The 22859-nt window shown below is 45.3% G+C and overlaps 3 protein-coding genes across 9 annotated transcripts in view; 1 reads left to right on the top strand and 2 right to left on the bottom strand.

Moving 5' to 3' along the window:
• Positions 1–75: 75 nt before the first annotated feature.
• Positions 76–4341, bottom strand: LOC113055802 (short/branched chain specific acyl-CoA dehydrogenase, mitochondrial-like). Its single transcript, XM_026222167.1, has 11 exons — positions 4245–4341; positions 3417–3561; positions 3247–3347; positions 2941–3147; positions 2703–2873; positions 1721–1846; positions 1547–1639; positions 1088–1177; positions 854–991; positions 590–689; positions 76–519 (listed from the first exon to the last, which is right to left on the bottom strand). The coding sequence occupies exons 1-11, from the start codon at positions 4272–4274 to the stop codon at positions 443–445; spliced, it is 1278 nt and encodes a 425-aa protein (XP_026077952.1). The 5' UTR covers positions 4275–4341; the 3' UTR covers positions 76–442.
• Positions 4342–4918: 577 nt separating this feature from the next.
• LOC113055819 (L-seryl-tRNA(Sec) kinase-like) lies at positions 4919–9902 on the bottom strand. 3 transcript variants are annotated; one of them, XM_026222190.1, is made up of 7 exons: positions 9436–9630; positions 8840–8930; positions 6266–6442; positions 5977–6178; positions 5774–5849; positions 5396–5489; positions 4932–5272 (listed from the first exon to the last, which is right to left on the bottom strand). In XM_026222190.1, the coding sequence occupies exons 1-7, from the start codon at positions 9592–9594 to the stop codon at positions 5067–5069; spliced, it is 1005 nt and encodes a 334-aa protein (XP_026077975.1). In that variant the 5' UTR covers positions 9595–9630; the 3' UTR covers positions 4932–5066. The 3 variants fall into 3 exon arrangements, with proteins under 3 accessions (XP_026077974.1, XP_026077973.1, XP_026077975.1); XM_026222189.1 differs by lacking the exon at positions 6266–6442 and having other exon boundaries at positions 4919–5269; XM_026222188.1 differs by lacking the exon at positions 6266–6442 and having other exon boundaries at positions 4926–5272; positions 9436–9902.
• LOC113055787 (poly(ADP-ribose) glycohydrolase-like) overlaps positions 9708–22859 on the top strand; it is a 19982-nt gene continuing 6830 nt past the window's right edge. For all 5 annotated transcript variants that reach the window (XR_003277578.1, XR_003277579.1, XM_026222150.1 and 2 more), the window contains exons 1-13: positions 9708–9818; positions 9910–9995; positions 10073–10417; positions 11617–11767; positions 13274–13402; positions 14069–14140; positions 14551–14622; positions 17909–18001; positions 20738–20892; positions 21170–21249; positions 21338–21398; positions 21487–21562; positions 21827–21974. Coding sequence is in view for 3 of the 5 variants with exons in the window: in XM_026222150.1 (XP_026077935.1) it covers positions 9961–9995; positions 10073–10417; positions 11617–11767; positions 13274–13402; positions 14069–14140; positions 14551–14622; positions 17909–18001; positions 20738–20892; positions 21170–21249; positions 21338–21398; positions 21487–21562; positions 21827–21974 (1417 nt within the window). In the remaining 2 variants the exon portion in view is untranslated. The remainder of the gene's footprint in view (positions 9819–9909; positions 9996–10072; positions 10418–11616; positions 11768–13273; positions 13403–14068; positions 14141–14550; positions 14623–17908; positions 18002–20737; positions 20893–21169; positions 21250–21337; positions 21399–21486; positions 21563–21826; positions 21975–22859) is intronic.

Genomic DNA, 22859 nt, shown 5'->3' with positions numbered 1-22859 from the left:
TGAGCCACTTCTGGACCACGAGAGACCACAAGAGACCAGCGCTGACCTTGAACCGCACACAAGAGACCGGCAGGACTGAGTTCATGATGTTTATTCAGCAACACAAACACAAACACGAGAGACCAGACTGATCTCAAATCAGCAGCCGTCTGCCATCAATCAGGCACCGAATCAATCAGAAACTCTAACAGGAATATAAACCGGGTCTAACAATAGCTTCATTTTAAAAATGAGAAGACGTCAGAAAAAAGACTCGGGAAAGACTTCGACTCCTTTGCTGTGATATAATTTGAATCTTACAACAAATAACCAGAGAAGCATCAGAGGATCGGTGAAGAGTCAGATACGGTTGAGTTAGAGACAGATGTGATCTCAGAGACGAGACGGACTACAGCTAACGGGTCATTAATCATCTCTTCAGCTGTCTCGGACACACAGGTGATCATCCGTCGTATTCCTGGTCGATCATCTTGGCCATGGTGCTCAGCTGGATGTTAGTGGTTCCCTCATAAATGGTTCCTGCAGGAAACGGTTCAGTCTGTCAGTGTTAAACTGGTTTCTTCATGACACACGCGTGTGCTTCACTCACCGATCTTACAGTCTCTGTAGTATTTCTCGATGGGATAGTCTTTGGTAAAGCCCACGCCACCCATCCACTCGATGCACTTAGATGTGGTCAGAGTCGCAACCTGAAACACACACTGACCTCAGAACAGCAGCTTGTGTCTGCCACAGAGTAACACATTAAACAGGTGACTGACCATCTCATGTGACTTTTGTACAAATCTGAACAGAGATATAAACTCATTTCTGGAGTCACAGATGTCAGACGAGGTGTGAGTGCTGGACTGACCTCCGCGGTGAAGTATTTGGCCATACAGGCCTCTTTAATGAAGGAGCGTCCGGCCTCCTTCAGACGCGCAGCATTGTAGGTCAGCAGTCGAGCGGCTTCCAGCTGCGTGGCCACATGAGCGATCTGGTGCTGCATGCCCTGCTCACACACACACACACACACACACACACACGCTGGAGGACACGTGACCTCGATGACCTCTAACACGCGAGACACACAAAACAGCAAAACTACCTGGAAATCAAAGATGCGTTTGCCAAACTGAACCCTCTGTCGGGTGTAAGGAACCGTGTGATCGAAACAGCCTTGAGCCAAACCCAGCATCTGAAACACACACACACACACACACACACACACACAGAGAGACACACACACACACACACAGAGAAACACACACACAGAGAGACACACACACACACACACACACACACACAGAGAGACACACACACACACACACACACACACACACACAGAGAGACACACACACACACACAGAGACACACACACACTATTATGGATTTAATTGCACAGACAGTATCAGATGAAAAAAAAAACATGAACTGATCTGAATAATGACACTATTATCTTCTGCTTTACAGATGAAACCGTATTTAATTGACTAAATAAAAAATCTGAAGTTATTTTTCTGTATTTTGTGAAGTGTTGTGGAAGTAAACAGGAAGTGAAGCACACCTGCGCTGCGATCCCGATGCGGCCGCCGTTCAACATCCCGATGGCGTATTTATAACCGTGACCCACTTTCCCTAAAATGTTCTTCTCGTGAACCTGCATCAGACGACGTAGATGATTTGAGTTAATATCATCATGAAACATCCGGTGACGTCCAGAGCACAGAGGACTCATTACCTTCATGTTGTCGAAGGTCAGAGGACACGTGGAGGAGGCTCTCAGGCCCAGCTTATTCTCCTTCCTGCCGATGTGAAGCCCCTCCGTGTGTCTGTCCACGATGAAGCAGGTGATGCCCCTGTAACCCTGCCACACACACACACACACACACACACACAATCAATCAATCAGTGACCATATGAGCTGCACATCTGCTGCACTGAACAGGATTTAAAAGGAGTTCAGCTTCCAGTCTCTAGTTCTGTGACGCTTCACTGTGGTCATGTGACACGGCCCGCGTTCAGTGTGTGTGTGTGTGTGTGAGAAAACCTGATGAGACTGAATAAGAGAACAATCCCAGTTCAGCATATCATCGACATCAGTTTGATTACTGAACATTCTGTCCATGTAAGTTACAGGAAGATTTGACATCATAAAAACACACTTAAGGAAACAGATCTAGAGCTGAAACTGGTGATGAACAATAAAAACACTGACAGCCAATCACAATGCATCCTGCTTTAAAGAGCTCCAGCAACAGGTGACAATAAACAGATATAGGTATAAAAAAAACAGAACGTTACTGAGCATCGAAACAGATGCCAATACAGTTATCAGTATACCGTATTTTTCGAGCTGTAAGTCGCATTTATTTAGAACCAAGAGAAAACATTACCGTCTCCAGCCGCGAGAGGGCGCTCTGTGTGTTCAGTGTAGACTACAGGAGAACTGAGCAGTATAGAGCGCCCTCTGGCGGCTGGAGACGGTAATGTGAACTCTTGGTTCATCTCTCTTAGTTCATTTCTCTTGATTCATGTCAAATTAATTTTGATAAATAAGTCACACCTGACTATAAGTTGCAGGACCAGCCAAACTATGAAAAAAAGTGTGACTTATAGTCTGGAAAATACGGTAGTTATCATTCATGGTCTTAATTCAGCGGCTGAAATAAAGTCAGAATCAGATTCAGAGGTTTTAGATCTCCACAAGTGTGTGAACTGACCGCGGCCGGATCTGCGTTTGCCATCACCAGAAACACTCCGGCATGTTCTGCGTTACTGATCCACATCTTGGAGCCGTTGATGATGTAATAATCCTTGTGTTTCTCTGCTTTAGTCTTCAGAGAGAACGCGTCGCTGCCCGACTCTGACTCGGACAGACAGAAGCTGCCGACCTGAAGAACAGAAGGAGCATCAGTCACAGAAACGCTTTCAGAGCTGGTCTGAAGGTCGGGGTGTTACCGTATCACTGGCCAGCCGCGGCAGATACTGCTGCTTCTGCTCCTCCGTCCCCAGGTTCATCAGCAGTGTGTTAATCAGTGTGTTCTGAATATCACACAGCACAGACACCGACGGGTCCACCTTCGCCAGCTCCTCGATCACCAGGATGGAGGAGAAGAAGGAGGAGCCCGTGCCTCCATACTCCGCTCCGATCTCGATCCCCATCAGCTGACACACACACACACACACACACACACACACACAATTACATGAAACTAATGAGAAGAAGCAGGTGTGTCTGTGATTTTGTGATGAGATGAAACTCACGCCCTGCTCGAACAGAGCACTGATCAGATCTGCATCCATCACCGAATCCTCGTCCATCCTGGAGACAAACGGGGCGATGCGCTCCTGGGCGAATTTCCTGACTGGTGAAGAGAAGAGTGTTAATGAAGAGTGTTTCTGTACTCACCTGTGTCTCGTGAACAGCGTTTCACCTGCGTCTCTCATCATGCTCTCCTCCTCTGAGAAACTCTGCAGCGGTGGAAACGCAGTTCTGATCACGTCATGATGAGCTTCTGATGCTGCGCGCGAACACAAGCACCTGACCGCGGCGCGCGAGCGAGACAGAGACCCAGAGACCTGCAACACACCAGACACACACACACACACACACACACACACACACACACATCAGACACACACACCAGACACACACACACACACACACACACCAGACACACACAGGACAAACATCAGACACAAACACACACACACAAACACATCAGACACAGACACACACACAAGACAAGGATGACATGAGATGAGCTAATTAATTCAATCATAAAAAAATTGTATTTTAGAACAAACACTTTAAAAAAAATGTATGTGCATTTATTTTCTGCATGTGACCAATAAAAGGTGAACGTGAATCTCAGAAGGACTTCCTGTGAATATTGTTCTTGAAACGAACCTGAACCAACAGCAACACACCAGTAACATTCAGATGACTTTCAGAGACAAACACTTATTAATCTGCCTTCAGTCTGTCTAATCCACGACTGTCAGTAATGAATATGACACACATGCATAAATCATGTTTGAGAATTAAGATCATCTCTCATCTAAACATTAGGCTTTATTATAATAATCGATCCATGTCCGTCCTGTGATTTATTGTGATTAGTTCTGCTGCGCGTCCATCACACGTGTGCTCAGTTCATGTCAGTCACGTGTCATACATGTGTGCTCAGTGTCCCGCGTGCTCGACGCTGTAACTGTAATATCATGCGTGTTATCTGTGGTTTATTAATGTTTCTTCTCACCTGTCGCAGTACTCCGAGCACGGACGCCATCGCGGCTCTGCGTCACCGTGAAAAGCGTCCGGCGGAAACAAACACCAGCGCACAACACTTCATTTTACAGAGACATAACTAAACTAAAACGAAAGTAGTTTTAATTTTAATCAACTGTAATGACATGCGTTAATTAGTATCTCGCTGACGGCGCTCTTTCTCTTTTGAAATGTTTCTCACAAATTAGAAGAAAAAACGCAGAAATGTATGAAATAATACTGACTTAAACTTCTTGGAGTAAAAATATTCAAATTCGAATTATTCATTTTTTGAACGCACTTCAAACTACATATTTTATATACATTTCATATACTTTTATTTATGCTGACATAATTAATGTTTTTAAATCGTCAAGTTAAAAATATACAAATATTACGCGCAGTCAAATGAGTGAAAACGTGAACGTGTAAACTCATGTTAGTAATAATTCATGTAATAATGTAATAATGATCAGTCTATCAGCGACGGAGATTGTGACTGATGTCATACAGTAGTATTGTCAATAACTTCAATACTTACAAACCTTGTTGACATTGGTGACAAATGATGGATTTATGCAATTCATTGATCATGTTAATTTAATTTATAGAACTGCAATCTCCATCATTGTAAAGAAAAACAAACAACATTACAAACGGTTAATGAATATCCAAATGAAAATTAGTCGTTTGACAGATGCATTTGCAGAAACTTTATTAAAATGACATCTAATGCGCAATCATCCATCAAAAAGACTAACCATAGTTTGATTTATTATCAGGAATCAAATGCATGCTAGAGATCAGTCATGTTTCACATGTGTTTAGACACAATCTCGTGTGAGCGTCGCTGGAACATCGCAGACACGTCCATCAGGAGCTTCTCCACATCGACGGGCTCCTCTGGGAAAACTGAGACACGACCAAGAACATCCTTCTTCAGCTCCTTCAGGAACACCGTCTTCAGCTCGATCAGTGCTTTAGCCAGAGCCTTCATCACGTCTGGAGACGCCTGGCCTTCTGTGACCAGACAATTTCAATAAAATACAACCGATCAACAACAGTGGTTTACAGCAGCATAAATCAGTGCAAACATGACATGAACAGGAGAAACTCAAAGTGCCATGTGTCTGATCTCTGTACCTCGAGCTGATGTCAGCGTCTGAGAAACCAGTCGTCTACAGGTCTGATCCACCTGATGAAGAACGCTGGACGCACAGAGCCGTCTGTCAGCCTCCTAAAACAGAGAGACAGGGGAAGGAGATCAGTGAGAGGACCATCGGATCACATTTCTATCCTGCTTCACTGGAATGAGTGTCTTCTCAATGTCACAAGATTTTTTACAAAACTGACCCAAAGCACAAAACAGAACTGAAATCACTGTGTGATGCAGCAGTGTCTGAATCATTCACTGTTTAATGGTGACTGTTAATGCATGAATGCGTAAATCCAACAAAGCAAAGCTGTGGTCAGAGGTTATGATGGATCTGATTATGTGAATAAAGCCTGAAGGACTGTGACCTTCTGCTGCGACTCGTCCTGGACCGGGCTCAGAGGGTTTTCCAGCGCAGACACCAGCAAGTCCATCAGCTTCTGTCTTCAGGAGAAAGAAAGAGGAATTCATTTACTAACAGAAAGATTGAAATATGATCTGAGCTGCAGAAAAACAGCACAAACGTCACATCAGCAGGTCAGATGGACGTCTCTGTGTGTGTTTGACCTACATGTGTCCATCTGCGATGTCTTCTGTGCTGTCCAGTGTCAGGCTCTGCTGCTCCCAGGGGTTTCTGATCTCGTTCGGAGGCTCCATTCGCTCACACATCTGCAGCAGAACTTCATCAGGAACAGGCTGAGGTCTGCACCGGTTCCTCTGGAGACACACGTGCAGCGGACACTGGAGAAACACCTGACAGAAACCCACGCCATCTGTCCTCCAGAACAAACACCATCAGAACGTCAGCACTTGAACTGTGTTAACATGATTCAGCTCAGAAACACACAAACTGCACATACACTTCCTGGCCAGCTGCTGGATCTGGTATCTCATGCTCTGGTAGTAGAAGTTATCGTCCAGCAGAACCACGAGCGGCTGCGAGTGTGTGTGTGTGTGTGTGTGACAGACGCTCTGCTGCTGCTGCATCCGATCAATCCTCATCCAGACTCCATCAGACTCAGAGAGTGTGTGAGTCTGACCGGAGGGTGTGTGAGTCTGACCGGAGAGTGTGTGAGTCTGACCGGAGAGTGTGTGAGTCTGACCGGAGAGTGTGTGAGTCTGGCCGGAGAGTGTGTGAGTCTGACCGGAGAGTGTGTGAGTCTGATCACAGAGTGTGTGAGTCTGACCGGAGAGTGTGTGAGTCTGACCGGAGAGTGTGTGAGTCTGATCACAGAGTGTGTGAGTCTGACCGGAGAGTGTGTGAGTCTGACCGGAGAGTGTGTGAGTCTGATCACAGAGTGTGTGAGTCTGACCGGAGAGTGTGTGAGTCTGACCGGAGAGTGTGTGAGTCTGATCGGAGAGTGTGTGAGCCTGATCGGAGAGTGTGTGAGTCTGACCGGAGAGTGTGTGAGTCTGATCGGAGAGTGTGTGAGTCTGACCGGAGAGTGTGTGAGTCTGACCGGAGAGTGTGTGAGTCTGATCTGAGAGTGTGTGAGTCTGATCTGAGAGTGTGTGAGTCTGACCGGAGAGTGTGTGAGTCTGAATCTGACCGGAGAGTGTGTGAGTCTGACCGGAGAGTGTGTGAGTCTGACCGGAGAGTGTGTGAATCTGATCGGAGAGTGTGTGAGTCTGACCTGAGAGTGTGTGAGTCTGACCTGAGAGTGTGTGAATCTGATCGGAGAGTGTGTGAGTCTGAATCTGATCGGAGAGTGTGTGAGTCTGATCGGAGAGTGTGTGAATCTGATCGGAGAGTGTGTGAATCTGATCGGAGAGTGTGTGAGTCTGACCGGAGAGTGTGCGAGTCTGACCTGAGAGTGTGTGAGTCCGACCGGAGAGTGTGTGAGTCTGAATCTGATCGGAGAGTGTGTGAGTCTGATCGGAGAGTGTGTGAGTCTGACCGGAGAGTGTGTGAGTCTGATCGGAGAGTGTGTGAGTCTGATCTGAGAGTGTGTGAGTCTGAATCTGATCGGAGAGTGTGTGAATCTGACCGGAGAGTGTGTGAGTCTGACCGGAGAGTGTGTGAGTCTGACCGGAGAGTGCGTGAGTCTGATCGGAGAGTGTGTGAGTCTGACCAGAGAGTGTGTGAGTCTGATCGGAGAGTGTGTGAGTCTGACCGGAGAGTGTGTGAGTCTGAATCTGATCGGAGAGTGTGTGAATCTGATCGGAGAGTGTGTGAGTCTGATCGGAGAGTGTGTGAGTCTGACCGGAGAGTGTGTGAATCTGATCGGAGAGTGTGTGAGTCTGATCACAGAGTGTGTGAGTCTGACCGGAGAGTGTGTGAGTCTGACCGGAGAGTGTGTGAGTCTGACCGGAGAGTGTGTGAGTCTGATCGGAGAGTGTGTGAGTCTGAATCTGATCGGAGAGTGTGTGAATCTGATCGGAGAGTGTGTGAGTCTGATCGGAGAGTGTGTGAGTCTGACCGGAGAGTGTGTGAGTCTGAATCTGATCGGAGAGTGTGTGAATCTGATCGGAGAGTGTGTGAGTCTGACCGGAGAGTGTGCGAGTCTGACCTGAGAGTGTGTGAGTCTGACCGAAGAGTGTGTGAGTCTGAATCTGATCGGAGAGTGTGTGAATCTGATCGGAGAGTGTGTGAGTCTGATCGGAGAGTGTGTGAGTCTGAATCTGACCGGAGAGTGTGTGAGTCTGACCGGAGAGTGTGTGAGTCTGACCGGAGAGTGCGTGAGTCTGATCGGAGAGTGTGTGAGTCTGACCGGAGAGTGTGTGAGTCTGATCGGAGAGTGTGTGAGTCTGATCTGAGAGTGTGTGAGTCTGAATCTGATCGGAGAGTGTGTGAATCTGATCGGAGAGTGTTTGAGTCTGATCGGAGAGTGTGTGAGTCTGAATCTGACCGGAGAGTGTGTAAGTCTGACCGGAGAGTGTGTGAGTCTGACCGGAGAGTGCGTGAGTCTGATCGGAGAGTGTGTGAGTCTGACCGGAGAGTGTGTGAGTCTGATCGGAGAGTGTGTGAGTCTGATCGGAGAGTGTGTGAGTCTGATCGGAGAGTGTGTGAGTCTGAATCTGATCGGAGAGTGTGTGAGTCTGACCGGAGAGTGTGTGAGTCTGATCGGAGAGTGTGTGAGTCTGATCGGAGAGTGTGTGAGTCTGATCTGAGAGTGTGTGAGTCTGAATCTGATCGGAGAGTGTGTGAATCTGACCGGAGAGTGTGTGAATCTGACCGGAGAGTGTGTGAATCTGACCGGAGAGTGTGTGAGTCTGACCGGAGAGTGCGTGAGTCTGACCGGAGAGTGCGTGAGTCTGATCGGAGAGTGTGTGAGTCTGATCTGAGAGTGTGTGAGTCTGACCGGAGAGTGTGTGAGTCTGACCGGAGAGTGTGTGAGTCTGATCACAGAGTGTGTGAGTCTGATCACAGAGTGTGTGAGTCTGACCGGAGAGTGTGTGAGTCTGAATCTGACCGGAGAATGTGTGAGTCTGACCGGAGAGTGTGTGAGTCTGATCGGAAAGAGTCTGATGAAGGAATCTCTCCACACACATTATGACCGTCTTCCTGTGCCACTTCCATTCAGACTGAAAAACAAAACACACAAGTGCTGTAGATTAAAGGCAGGCAGTGTTGAATGAGCCGTTCACACAAACACAGCAGACTACAGTTATCTAGACACAATATAAAAAAATGTTGGAAGAGATATCATATGAAAACAGTTCAACTTCTGTTTTGTTCCTTTGATAGCTGTTTTTGAACACAACCAACACAATCTGTGTGAACTAACCCTAGCAGAGCGATCCAGGAACAATTATTACTGATCACTGGGCCATAAAGACTCCTCATGCCAGTGTTTTCCAGAATAGATGTGCTCAGATCAACAAGGCAAGGCAAGGAAAGTTTATTTATATTGCACATTTCATACACAATGGTAATGTGCTTTACATAAAAGAAAAGTAAAAATCATTAAGAAAAATAATTTCAAAAATAAAACAAGCAATTTAAAAACTTCTCTCTCACAAACACATGTGCACAGCACACTGTAAATAGAGACACAATAAAATGATTATAAAAAGATCAAAGACAAACCTCCTGCCAGTCGCGCGCCGGTATCAGCTCGTCATATGTCACGAGAAGCGTCCTCCATCCGCGCGTCTGTGCGCGACCCCGCAGCTCCCGCGCCAGGCGGGTCTTACCGGCCGCCGGTAACCCGCACAGAACGCAGAGACACGCAGCAGCGGGAGACATACGGAGACAGAGCGCGTTCAGTCGACGTCACACGCTTCTGACCTGTGCTTCAGATGAACCCACAGAACCCGCCCACTCGCCGAATACCGGTCGCTCATTGGCTACTGGAGTTTTACGTAATGAAAACAGGAAGTGTATTTCGTGCACTTCAGCACCCGCGCCGAAACTCTCCGTTAAAACTTTAACTGGGAAATTGACAGTAACGCAGAGACTGCTGTAAAATAGTAACTTGAACACGTGATTGTCGTTTACAGTATTATTATCTGTTGTACATTCATAAACTTGATCCTCACCAGTGCATTGTATTGTTTTCAGGTGTAAGATCTTCATCTCTGAGACTGTGAGGAGCGCGTGCATGTGTCGGTGATGTCAGACTGTGAGCCGCTCAGGAAGCGCTGGAGGTAAAACCACTTCGATCCGAGCATTACTGAGTGTGTTGAAACTACTGGCGATTGATCATAGCATTTCTATTTAACAGGACTGAAGATGCAGGAGAACCACAGGAATCAGCTCCTCCGTGCTCAGATCATCCTGAAGCTCCAGCTGAGCAGAGGAACCCACCGAAGAGATGCAGCCGGACTCTGGATGACTGGCTGCTGAAGAAGCCCGCAGTGACCCAGAGAAGCTCTCATCATCATCATCATCATACCGAACCTGAGGGGTCCGAGGAGAATTCACGGAAGCAGGAGTGTCCGGAGAGCACGTTAACCTCGGAGAAGAACTCCGTGACCGAACCCAGACGAACCGGTTCTGCTCCGAACACAGGGACGCGCAGAATCACAAACTTCTTCACTGAAGCTCCAGGGAAAGTCGCGTGCAGAAGGTGGGCATCGCAATATTTCTTTATTAGAAAACAGATGCGTCCATCCAGCTGCTGTGAAGGTGAATGCGCATGCGCTCAACGCGAATCGGGTGTGGCCTAAGGCACGTCACATAATTAATATTCATGACTTGATGAATCTGGTACCGCCCCGAGCCGCTAAAAAGCCACATTTGCTTGTATACATAGTTTTAGGCATAATAATTATACTTTTATGAGAACAGTGCTAGAGTGGGTTTGTGGAAAATTAAGTTTTCTATTTATATTTTTGTATCCGTGTCAAGCAACTACTAAAATATTCAGACTTCGCTTATTAGATGTGTCCTTATTAGATGTTAAAGTGTCCTCTGAACTTAAACATCCTGGAAATGTAATCACCTGCTGTTCAGCATTAATATCTGCTCTGATGCGGAAAGTGGAAGTGAAGGAAACAAAAGTGATTTCTGGTTCGCTCCCGAGAGCACAGTGCTCTGTTCAGAGTGACAGGATGAGAGTCGGTCCCTGGGCTCAAACCTGCTTCATCTGTCGCTCGCGCTGTTCATCTTCTGTCCTCTCACGCTCCTGAGAGCCGCTGTGGTTCATATCTACCTTTCAGATTCTGCTTTAGTGCTCTGATCAGGTCAGGACGACTGCTGATGTTGTTGCAGAACATGACTGAGTTCTGTGGGATGATGAAGATGTGGAGGATCAAGTCCTCACTGCAGAACACAAGATCCAGATCCACCTTCCCCACCTTACATATACCTAACCCTACCCATCTCCCAGAGCTCCACCCCTAAACCTAAGAGGCTCCACCCCCTATATGTCCAACCACGCCCCCTGTATCTTGTGTTCTGCAGTGAGGGGCTGCTGGAGGAACTGCTCCTTTCTCAGAGGTTTTCTCAGATCTTCTGCGTGAGTTTGACAGGTGACGAGTTAAAGCTGCTGTAGCCACTGCTAATATCACCTGACAGGTGTGACTGAGAAACTACACCTGAGAAGCCTCCTCAGCCAATCAGAAACTCTCTGTGTGTGCAAGTCATTTTCAGGGTGGACTTGGCTTTTTTAGTCCAGTCTAAGTTGCTTTGCTCTTCTAAGTCAGTTTTTTTTCTGGTCAAACTAGGAGATCCACTGTCAAACCAGCAAAAATACCACACACACAAACTGAAGCTACGCTGACGGACATGATTTTTTCCTCCTCATCCCTGATGCACTCATTACAGGGCAGCAGCTGCAGCAGGGGCTGATGGGAAGGCGTTCAGCGATGATGTCACTGGGCTGGGTGTTCCTGACAGTGACCTGCGGAGGGCGCCGGTGTGCAGCGGCCCGTTACCTGCCCTGAAACCCTCCGACAGACACACGGTCCTGATCCAGGTGAGTGTCAGACCCAACATCAGGGCTGTCACTGCTTTCATAAATGGAAAATATGTTTAAATCAAAGCTTAACAGGAATGAAATACCACTGATGAATAAGTGGAACACATTTGATGAAAGGGACAAACACATGGAAAAATCTAGTTGACAATTATTAAACAAAGTGAAAACCAACAAAAGGAGAAAAGCAACAGGTAAAGTAGATATGATCAGCTTCCAGTGAACGTGTGAAATCTCAGGTGCTGCACACTGCTCCGGGTGTGTGTGTGTGTTCACGGTGTGTGTGTGTGTGTGTTCACAGTGTGTGTGTGTGTGTGTGTGTGTGTTCACGGGGTGTGTGTGTGTTCACAGTGTGTGTGTGTGTGTGTGTGTGTGTGTTCACGGAGTGTGTGTGTGTGTGTGTGTTCACGGTGTGTGTGTGTGTGTGTTCACGGTGTGTGTGTGTGTGTGTTCACAGTGTGTGTGTGTGTGTGTGTGTGTTCACGGGGTGTGTGTGTGTTCACAGTGTGTGTGTGTGTGTGTGTGTGTGTGTTCACGAAGTGTGTGTGTGTGTGTGTGTTCACGGAGTGTGTGTGTGTTCACGGAGTGTGTGTGTTCACGGTGTGTGTGTGTGTGTGTTCACAGTGTGTGTGTTCACAGTGTGTGTGTGTGTGTGTGTGTGTGTTCACAGTGTGTGTGTTCACAGTGTGTGTGTGTGTGTTCACAGTGTGTGTGTGTGTGTGTGTGTGTGTGTGTGTGTTGACGGAGTGTGTGTGTGTTCACGGTGTGTGTGTGTGTGTGTGTTCACAGTGTGTGTGTGTTCACGGTGTGTGTGTGTGTGTGTGTGTTCACAGTGTGTGTGTGTTCACGGTGTGTGTGTGTGTGTGTGTGTTCACGGTGTGTGTGTGTGTGTTCACGGTGTGTGTGTGTGTTTGTGTGTGTGTTCACAGTGTGTGTGTGTGTGTGTTCACGGTGTGTGTGTGTGTGTGTGTGTTCACGGTGTGTGTGTGTGTGTTCACGGTGTGTGTGTGTGTGTTTGTGTTCACAGTGTGTGTGTGTGTGTTTGTGTTCACAGTGTGTGTGTGTGTGTGTGTGTTTGTGTTCACAGTGTGTGTGTGTTCACAGTGTGTTTGTGTTCACAGTGTGTGTGTGTGTGTTTGTGTTCACAGTGTGTGTTTGTGTTCACATGTGTGTGTGTGTGTGTGTTTGTGTTCACATGTGTGTGTGTGTGTGTGTGTGTGTTTGTGTTCACAGTGTGTGTGTGTGTGTGTGTGTGTTCACAGTGTGTTTGTGTTCACATGTGTGTGTGTGTGTGTGTGTGTGTGTTCGCACTGTGGAAGGGTTAAATGCAGAGCATGAACTCTGAGTATGGGTCACGTACTTTGCTGTATGTCACATCACTTTTTCTTTATTGTGATGTTAGCTGCACAATTTATTGTTTGATACAAATATTATCATAGAGTATCTAGTATTTCTGTGATTCGAGGCTGAATCGGTGACATCTGACGGTCTGTGTTTGTTGGTCAGACTGATCTGATGCTGACCGGTGAAGCTCCAGAGCCACATCCATCTCCAGATCAGCTGCAGGACCGCTGGGACGACACACACGTCAAACTACCCTGCTCCACACACAACCTGTTCCCCACGGACCGCACGGTGACACACACACACACACACACGTCAAACTACCCTGCTCCACACACAACCTGTTCCCCACGGACCGCACGGTGACACACACACACACACACACACACGTCAAACTACCCTGCTCCACACACAACCTGTTCCCCACGGACCGCACGGTGACACACACACACACACACACGTCAAACTACCCTGCTCCACACACAACCTGTTCCCCACGGACCGCACGGTGACACACACACACACACACACGTCAAACTACCCTGCTCCACACACAACCTGTTCCCCACGGACCGCACGGTGACACACACACACACACACACACACGTCAAACTACCCTGCTCCACACACAACCTGTTCCCCACGGACCGCACGGTGACACACGCACACACACACACGTCAAACTACCCTGCTCCACACACAACCTGTTCCCCACGGACCGCACGGTGACACACACACACACACACACACACACACGTCAAACTACCCTGCTCCACACACAACCTGTTCCCCTCGGACCGCACGGTGACATACACACACACACACACACACACACACACACACACGCACTGATACACACACAGGAGTCACAGGGCTGTGATGTTTCTGTACTAACAGGATGTAGATCTGTTATCCGCTGTATTCTGTGTGTGATGGTGTGTGTTTGAATGTTTCCAGACCGTCCAGAGCCGATGGGATTTGATCCGTAAAGCGCTGAGTGTCCCGTTCAGCTCTGCTCATGATGTGAAGGTGATCTCCTGATGAATTACACACATCATTGCTTGACTGAGTGTGTTCATTCTGAGTCAGTGTGTGCACAGATAAAGGTAGAATTTGAGGTGCTCTCAGAAATGAATTAAATATGACACAACATTTATTTGGAGACTCGGTTTCTGGAAAAAATGATTCATACTTTTTAAAATAAATTCTACAAATGCAAAATGTTCTGGGTTAAGCAGTCATGACCTCATTAAGGTAATTGATGAATAAAAGAAGGAAAGGTGTGTTGTAGTTTTCTGTTTTGTCCAGCGGATGGCAGCAAACATCAGTGTTTGAGGAACGGAAGCCAAACTCACTGCAGATCTCTAGACTGAAAATACAGCTGCTGCTTACTGTGACATTTATTTCAACAACTGAACTATTGTCTAAATATTCTCTAGGATGCCATAATGAAATATAATACAGGCCAAGCGAAGGGATGGAGCTTCACAGCACTACATGTGTACTGTAAGGTAAAGACACACACACACAGATGCACTACACATACAGACACACACACACACACACACACACACACACACAGGCACACGCTCACACATCAACACACACACACACACACACACACACACACACTGATCCATTAGTGCTCCCTGTTAATGAAGCACTGCATCCTAATTAAACTCATTTGGACAGTTATTGGTGTAAACACGTTCATTACGCTGTCTTCGGTCATGTGACTCTCCTCCCGCTAGCATCGCTAAATATGAGCATCTCGTTATTGATTTGATGTTATTTATGGTACAAGCTGTCATAAACACTTTGTTTTCCTTTGAATTGTAACGACCCATCAATCAATACTTTTAATTAATTAACCCAAAGAGGCAATGCAGAAATATTGCAGAGAAATCAATACTAACACAACAGGATGAAGAACAGGAAGTTCAGAGGCTTTGTGGCACCTGCAGGTTTCTCTTTAATCGAGCCACTCATTAATGAATGAATGTAATGTTGGATTATGTGCTTTAATCGTGTCATAAGCGTAAATCAAATTACTATATGGTTTTTATTTTTGACATGGAGATGTGATTTAGAAGAGTTTTATGCATCACTTGCACTTGTTCCCCTTCAGTAAGTGCTGTGTTCATGTTTCATGTTCAGTTCTCTGAATTACATCTAAACTCACTGTCGTTCAATAAATCCCACAGCGCTGAGACTTCACAAATTCACTCCCTGGATTTTACATGATTTTATACTGTATTGTACATATAGTGAATTGGATGGAGATTCTTAAGTGCAGAAAATACTGATATCCTTCGGGAAACAAGTTAAATAATTAATAAGATATATGTTAATGATTATATCTTGCAAAGGTTCACTTGAAATGTTTTTGAATTGACAGCTGAACTGAAGAAGTAATATGGTTCTTCATGACCATTTTCCACCGTCTCTGACCTTTAGAAATGAGTGACATTTAAATTAATGCTCAGGGATACTAGTATCTGTCTGCTTCCTCTTTAATCCATCACCTGATCACTCGATGGGCGTCGCTGACCGCTGGATGTGGGCGGGCATATGCTAATGAGCTCAGGATGTCAATATTGTGCTGATTAGTTTCAGTAAATTAGAGATATGAGAGTCTCTACTGTATATTTTCAGAGACCAATTAACTTTATTTTAAATCTAAATATTTTTTTATCTTTTAACCTCTTAAAAAGAGGAAATATCCAGATGTCAAAGGAAAGACAGCAGTGAAATATACATGAAGCCAATTTGAGCTCTTATAAGCACAGGATGGCTGTTCTGTCAGAATCTGATAAATATCATGTGGGCTGTCCTCCTTTAGTTTATATTCGTTATTATGTTTCTGTTTTCATTGGTTAACCTTAACCTGCCAAACCTGATGTGAACCTCAGCGGTGGTTCGTTAATGATGTTTGTTCGAGCAGTAACAAGAGTTTCTTTACTCAGGTGTTTTATGAAAGGAATGTGTCGCTTTAGACGGTGATTGTGAAGACGTGATGTATTTTGATTGACAGTTTCAGTTTGATGGATGGGAGGAGTGGGCGGGGCTGCATGTGTTTGATTGACAGCATCTGATTGTTTGGTTTCTCTGAACATCGCAGGGAATCAGACGCACTGTACAGCATGTTGATTGCGTTATGAACAGAACTGACGAATCCCGGTGACATCAGAGAGTGAAGGATCAGCTGTGTGTCTGATGTTGTGTAGATTGTGTGTGTTTTGTTGATTTGAAGTCTCAGCTGGCTGCTGTCCTGCTCTGCGGTTTTACGATATCACCGTTATGTATGACCTTCCTCTGCTCTTCTTTTCTGGTTGTCGTACAAATGTGTCCCGAGCTGGACCCGTTTGAGAACACCCGTCCTCATCTGCATTTGTTCCAGGATGTGTTTTAATCAGACGAGAAACCTCAGAGACCTTGATGAAATTGTCCTTTAGATTGATCATCCTGACACTGTCCTCGTAAATAAGAGCAGCGTTACTCTCATCTATGATAGACTGACACCGTGTGTGTGTGTGTGTGAGAGAGAGAGAGAGAGAGAGAGAGAGTGTGTGTGCGTGAGAGAGAGAGAGAGAGAGAGAGAGAGAGAGTTTGTGCGTGTGTGTGTTTGTGTGAGAGAGAGAGTGTGTGTGTGTGAGTGTGTGTGTGTGTGTGTGTACTTGTTTTTCTATTCTGGTGGGGACTTAAACCTGAATACACACAGACTCATGGGGACTCGTGTCACGGTGGGGACCTAAATTGAGGTCCCCACGGGTAAACAAGCTAATAAATTACACAGAATGAAGTTTCTTGAAAATCTAAAAATGCAGAAAGTTTCCTGTGAGGGTTAGGGGTTAGGGTTGGTGAAGGGAGATAGATAATACGGTCTGTACAGTATAAAAACCATCTCACCTATGGAGAGTCCCCACAAGGATAGTGTGTGTGTGTGTGTGTGTGAGAGAGAGAGAGAGAGAGAGTGTGTGTGAGTGTGTGTGTGTCTATGTGTGTGAGTGTGTGTGTGTGTGTGTGTGTGTGTGAGAGAGAGAGAGTGTGTGTGCGTGTGAGTGTGTGTCTATGTGTGTGAGTGTGTGTGTGTGTGTGTCTATGTGTGTGTGTGTGTGTGTGTGTGTGTGTGTCATAAACTGCTGATTGGCCGTCTGAGTCTAGAGAGCGATGGACCCGCTGCTGGAGTGATTTTATGGGTGCTTGTTTTCCTGTTTCTGATGGTTTGGTCGGACAGCTCTGAGGAGCGTCTGCATTTCTTCTGCTCGTTAGTGTCAAACTGTAAAAGCTCTGAACGTCCGTCTTGACAAAATTAATTTCAGCTTGTCATGGTTCGTCTGTAAATGAGAGTAAAAATGCAGATGAGGTGTTTGTGTCTGCAGAGCAGGAAAGATCAGTCTCTGATCGGAAATAAAAATTCTCTTGATTGACCAGCTGTGTCTTTCTTCGTCTTTGTGTGATTCTCTGGTGTTTGAGGGCCATGAACTAGAATCAGCAGAAGCTGTGAAACAGACTGATTACTGAACTTACACTAGACCACAGAATGCATCTCAATTCAGTTATGTTTGTGTTGAGCTATTGTACTTTCTAGCTTCACATAGTTTTTCTTCTAAAATGAGACGTGTGTGACTGGGAATCAGTGAGGAGTCTTTGACAGACAGGAGAGATGAGGATCTGTGAGGAATTGATAAGACCTTCTTCACGTGTTTAACGTGTCTGTTTGCTCCATGACACTCGTTCAACAGAAAGAGACCTAACACTGTGTGTGTGTGTGTGTGTGTGTGTGTGTGTGTGCAGCGTCTGCAGGCGTCTGAAGCTCAGCAGATGTTTGGAGAGCTGCTTCCAGAGATGGCACAGCTGGCACTGAGAGCACCACGCCTCCTCACACAGGTACAGGACCTCAGTGAAACCTGCACCGTTCATCCCACTTGTCTTCTCTATTCGTTCTCTATTTTACCTCTGTCTATTTTCTCTGTTTTTTTGTTTTTTGGTCTCTCTTTTTATTAATTGCTGTTTTTTGTTCAGAGTTTCCTGCTGTGCTGTTTAACCAGCAAGAGTGTTGATTACGTTCTCGTCTCTGAGTTTATCTAGTTTCCTTCTATTCAGCCTCCACCAGTGTTTAATTTGAACCGGATCCTGTTCCGGAAAATTTCAGATTTTGGATTTCTGCATTCCGGTGATTGTTTTTAAGGATCCGGCATTAGTGCGTGCGTGCCTCTGAGAGCGAGCGCAGGTTTGTGTATTTGGAGGTTATGTATTGGTCCTCAACAGTCAGCTTTCTTAAGTTCAACCTCGCTCTCATCGATTGCTGCTTACTGTGTTGTGAGCAGCAGAACGTTTGGAGAGAGTGTAATAAAACCAGAGATAATACCAAAGAAAGTGAAATATTGTAATGTATAAACTCTATAAACATAGCCATACGTTAGTATTACTCAGTGTTAAAACAAATCATATAAATGTAACTGTATTCAGAACAGAACAAGCATTAAATAAAAATATATTAATCTGAAGAAACTAAACCAAATCGAAACTAAAGTACCAGTGTTAATTGGGCTCACGTACCTCTCATTCCTAATGTTTCTATATTTGCAATATATTTGAATGGAACTATTATTTAATATGTAGAGGCTTTGCACTTAGAAATATCCTTTTCACATGAGCAAAAATGTGCTTGGCATACAAACTGGACCAGTTATACCACAGATTATTTCAATTTACCAGCGTAACCTCTTTTATTTTTTGGCTGACTCGGTTTTATTTTGATAATGAACAGACTACAATGTCAAGTTTGAGTTGGGAATATGTGGTGTGTGTCTGTGTATACATAACCATATACATTTTCCTAAAATCATCTTGGCGACCCATGTTTGACCCAGGGTTTGAAGCAGTGCGCTAGTTACTGTAGGTTAGGATGCTCTCCTATAATTGTGGCATCCCCGTTTAGTGATGTCATTGAATGCTCCAGGAATATTTGGTGTAATAGAATATGTTGACATGATTTAATGTTCCAAAAACATGATTTATCAAATACTGTACATTATTGTAGGTCCTCTATGCCCCGCCTCCCTCAAACAGAGCCCCTCCTTCTGACAAGCGCAGTCTGCTCTGATTGGCCAGCTTACCCAGTGCATTGTGATTGGCCGAACACTGCAAGCACTGGTCGGAAATGTAACGCCCCTTTCCATAATCACGAGCTTCATCTTTCAAAATAAATGTAAAGACAGTTGATAATGTTCTTAATTTTCCCATCAGTTCAAGCTGAAAGAGGAACAGAGTCGAGACACACACAGTGATGAAGCTCGTGTGTGTTTGGAGAACACAAGACACGGACGGTTAAGACAAGTCCACTGTGTGACCCTCTCTCTCTCTCACACACACACACACACACACACACACACACACAAACATGCATGCAACACACTCTAGTTCTCTCGGTTTCTCTTCTGTTTGCTCAAATAATGTTTCCTGCTTTGCTCTCCAGTCTCTTCTGAGGAGTTTAGTTGTTTTGGGCTCAGTAGTGACTGATGTGTTTCCACTCAGAAAGTTTTCCCAGCCTGTTCCCCAGCGTTCAGTAGTTAGTTACAGTGATTTGTGTGATTTAGACTCTTCTGTATTGGTGAAGAACACAATCTCTGCTCAGCAGTCAGATGTCCGTCAGACTCCTGAACAAGGCCACATCTGCAGATGAAGTGTTTTGTAACTGAACGAGCACCTCGTGACTACACCACGTTATGTTCCAGAAGCTGCAAAAGACAAGAGCGCAAGTGGAATGAACAAAACATGTAACATTCATTTTTAAGTAAATATAATGGGCGATATATTGCATCACCAAAAATGATGGAGGTCATATTGTGTTATAAATGACTCATAACAGTTATTACAGAAATATGATGAATTTGTCAATAAACATCAGAACTTCTGCTACAGTACATCTCGACTTGAATGAAGTGAATTAAAACCAAACTCTTTAGTTTGTGTTGGTTAGTTAAGTTGTGAAAATATCAGATGGGATTTACTCGCTGGACACTAACTAGTAGTTTAATTCCTGTTTGTGGAGTTTACTCATCAGTGCTTTAGGTTATGTTTTGTTATTATGGCCATCTCCATTAGTGTTAAAATGCTTTAAAATAACTTGATGTACTCTTTTTGCTTTCACTTAATGAATGTTTGATTAGATTTGACTTTACATAAAAAGACACAGTACTCGTACTTAAACTTCAGTTAAATTTCTCTGTACCTTTTTACACTCTGATATGAAGTGAAGATAATATTTATATACTCCAAGAATACTGAACCAATGAACTGAAGTACAGCAACAGACTAAAAGACATTGTGTTGCTTGTATTATGGTCTTGATTATTACTTTCTTCAAAAGGCTTATCTGTCATTTCACTTGGTCTTTGTTAATTTATTTGTTTTAGTATTTCTGTTTTATGTGTCAATGGTTAGATTTTTTATGTACAGCACTTTGGTCAGTCTGTTCTTTTATAAATAAATTAAACCTTGCTGTCCACCTTTGCTAACGAATCTCAGTAAAGTTGAGAGCATTTTCAGCCTGTGGAGGCATTTTGATGTTTTTGTTGATGAAATCAGTCTGAATCAGTGTATTTCTCTGTGTGTGTTCAGCCGATCCCGCTGTTGAGGACGCAGTGCTGTCGATCTCTCACGCTGTCTCAGGAGCAGGTCTCCTGTCTGCTGGCAAACGCTTTCTTCTGCACCTTTCCTCGACGAAACTCTCACCGGACGGAGTTCAGCAACTATCCTGACATCAACTTCAGCAGGTGCCACATAAAGCACATTGCATGCATACGAGAGTCAAACACTATCAGTCCTGAGTGAAGATTACACAACTACTTAATAACGAATAACTTAACAAATACATACATGTGTGACGTGATGAGACATGAGGTCAGGGTTCGACAGAAATCAGTCCAGTGTTTTCTGTGAATGCAGAGGTTTGACGTCATCGATTTGAGCTCGTCTGTGTCGAAACACACAAACAGTGACTTGGACTGTCATTTATGAATATGAGATATTAGTCCGGTCTGTGTTTTGTAGGTTGTTTGAAGGTTCATCTCAGAGTAAGCAGGAGAAACTCAAAACGCTCCTGTGGTACTTTAGACGGATCACGCAGCAGAGTGAGTTGGGCTTCTCTGCACATCACACACTCGTTTATTAATGAATCGATCGAATTATGCTGTTTGTTGTGTGTTTTGTTGATCCGAGGGCCGACCGGTCTCATAACATACACCAGACAGTGTCTGCAGCGTTTGCCCTCGTGGTCCAGGTGAGACCGAGCGATCTTCACACACTCCACAGAGCTTTATTCCCACAGGCCCATGTCTAACAAACACTCTTCTTCATTTGGTCTTTAGCTCAGAAAAGCAGTTCAGCAAGCTCCGCATCAGCTGTGAGGGAACCATAGAAGAGCAGGGCTACGGCATGCTGCAGGTGAAAACAAGACGTCATATACTCTAGAAAATGAAGACCATTCACTTTGCATTGTCACATCAATTTCATTACCTTTATTACTGTAATGCAGAAAAGAAATTCTATTCTAGTTAATTTAATGCATTTTTATTATTCTCATTTTTCTGAGTACTGCTTCTTTACTTTGATGCTGAGGCTCTCTGGGACAAGAATCATTTTCATGTAATTCTATTGTGAAATATGACCTGGATGTGCTGTGTGTGTGTGTGTGTGTGTTTTCTGCAGGTTGACTTTGCCAACCGGTTCGTTGGTGGGGGGGTGACTGGTTCTGGTCTGGTTCAGGAGGAAATCCGTTTCCTGATAAACCCGGAGCTCATCGCGGCTCGGCTCTTCACTGAAGCACTGGAGGATAACGAGTGTCTGATCATCACAGGTAGACACACACACACACACACACACACACACACACAAGGATTCCTGTGGTGTTTGTGTTCAGACTGTAATCAGCACTCGGATCTCCAGACCTGCTGAGACTCTTTCAATCACACGTCTGTCTCTCACTGAACACACTCAAAGCATGTGAAAAAGTGTTTACATGCGCCGTGTTAGCGACGTCATCAAAACCCTGTAGACATGCGTCGATGTGAGAAGCTTTATCGTGCAAATTATGAGTTTTCATGAACATTCGTGAGTTTTCACCAGCAATCCACAGATTAGTGTGACACCAGCTGCAGGACACAGTGTGTGAGAGTGTCTGAGAGAGTGTGAGAGCATGTAAGTGTGTGTGTGTGTGAGTGTGTTTGTGTGACTGTGAGAGAGTGTGAGAGAGTGTAAGTGTGTGTGAGTGAGTGTGTGAGTGTGTGTGAGCATGAGTGTGAGTGAGTGTGTGAGTGAGTGAGTGTGAGTGTGTGTGAGTGAGTGAGTTTGTGTGTGTGTGAGTGAGTGTGAGTGAGTGTGAGCGAGCGTGAGCGAGTGTGCGTGTGAGTGAGCGTGAGTGAGCGCGAGTGTGCGTGTGAGTGAGTGTGAGCGTGTGTGTGAGCGTGTGTGTGAGCGTGTGTGTGAGCTAGTGTGTGTGTGAGTGTGTGAGTGAGTGAGCGAGTGTGAGCGAGCGAGTGTGTGTGAGTGTGAGTGTGTGTGAGTGTGAGTGTGTGTGAGAGTGAGCGTGTGTGAGAGTGAGCGTGTGTGAGAGTGCGAGTGTGTGTGAGTGTGTGTGAGAGTGAGCGTGTGTGAGAGTGAGCGTGTGTGAGAGTGAGCGTGTGTGAGAGTGAGCGTGAGTGAGCGAGCGTGTGTGTGTGTGTGAGTGAGCGAGAGTGAGCGT

The sequence above is a fragment of the Carassius auratus genome, chromosome 37, assembly GCF_003368295.1.
Source record: "Carassius auratus strain Wakin chromosome 37, ASM336829v1, whole genome shotgun sequence".
Classification (NCBI taxonomy): domain Eukaryota; kingdom Metazoa; phylum Chordata; class Actinopteri; order Cypriniformes; family Cyprinidae; genus Carassius; species Carassius auratus.
The sequence above is the reverse complement of the archived record's forward strand: the minus strand, read 5'-3'. Positions and strand labels throughout refer to the sequence as shown.

Coding starts and splice junctions, on each gene's coding strand:
- LOC113055802 (XM_026222167.1), bottom strand. CDS start 4,274: ATGGCGTCCGTGCTCGGAGTACTGCGACAG. Junction 2,874..2,940: donor CGCGGCTGGCCAGTGATACG/GTAACACCCCGA, acceptor TCTGTTCTTCAG/GTCGGCAGCTTCTGTCTGTC. Junction 1,640..1,720: donor TGACCTTCGACAACATGAAG/GTAATGAGTCCT, acceptor CGTCTGATGCAG/GTTCACGAGAAGAACATTTT.
- LOC113055819 (XM_026222190.1), bottom strand. CDS start 9,594: ATGTCTCCCGCTGCTGCGTGTCTCTGCGTTCTGTGCGGGTTACCGGCG. Junction 8,931..9,435: donor CGGCGCGCGACTGGCAGGAG/GTTTGTCTTTGA, acceptor TTTGTTTTTCAG/TCTGAATGGAAGTGGCACAG. Junction 5,490..5,773: donor AGGACGAGTCGCAGCAGAAG/GTCACAGTCCTT, acceptor TCTCTGTTTTAG/GAGGCTGACAGACGGCTCTG.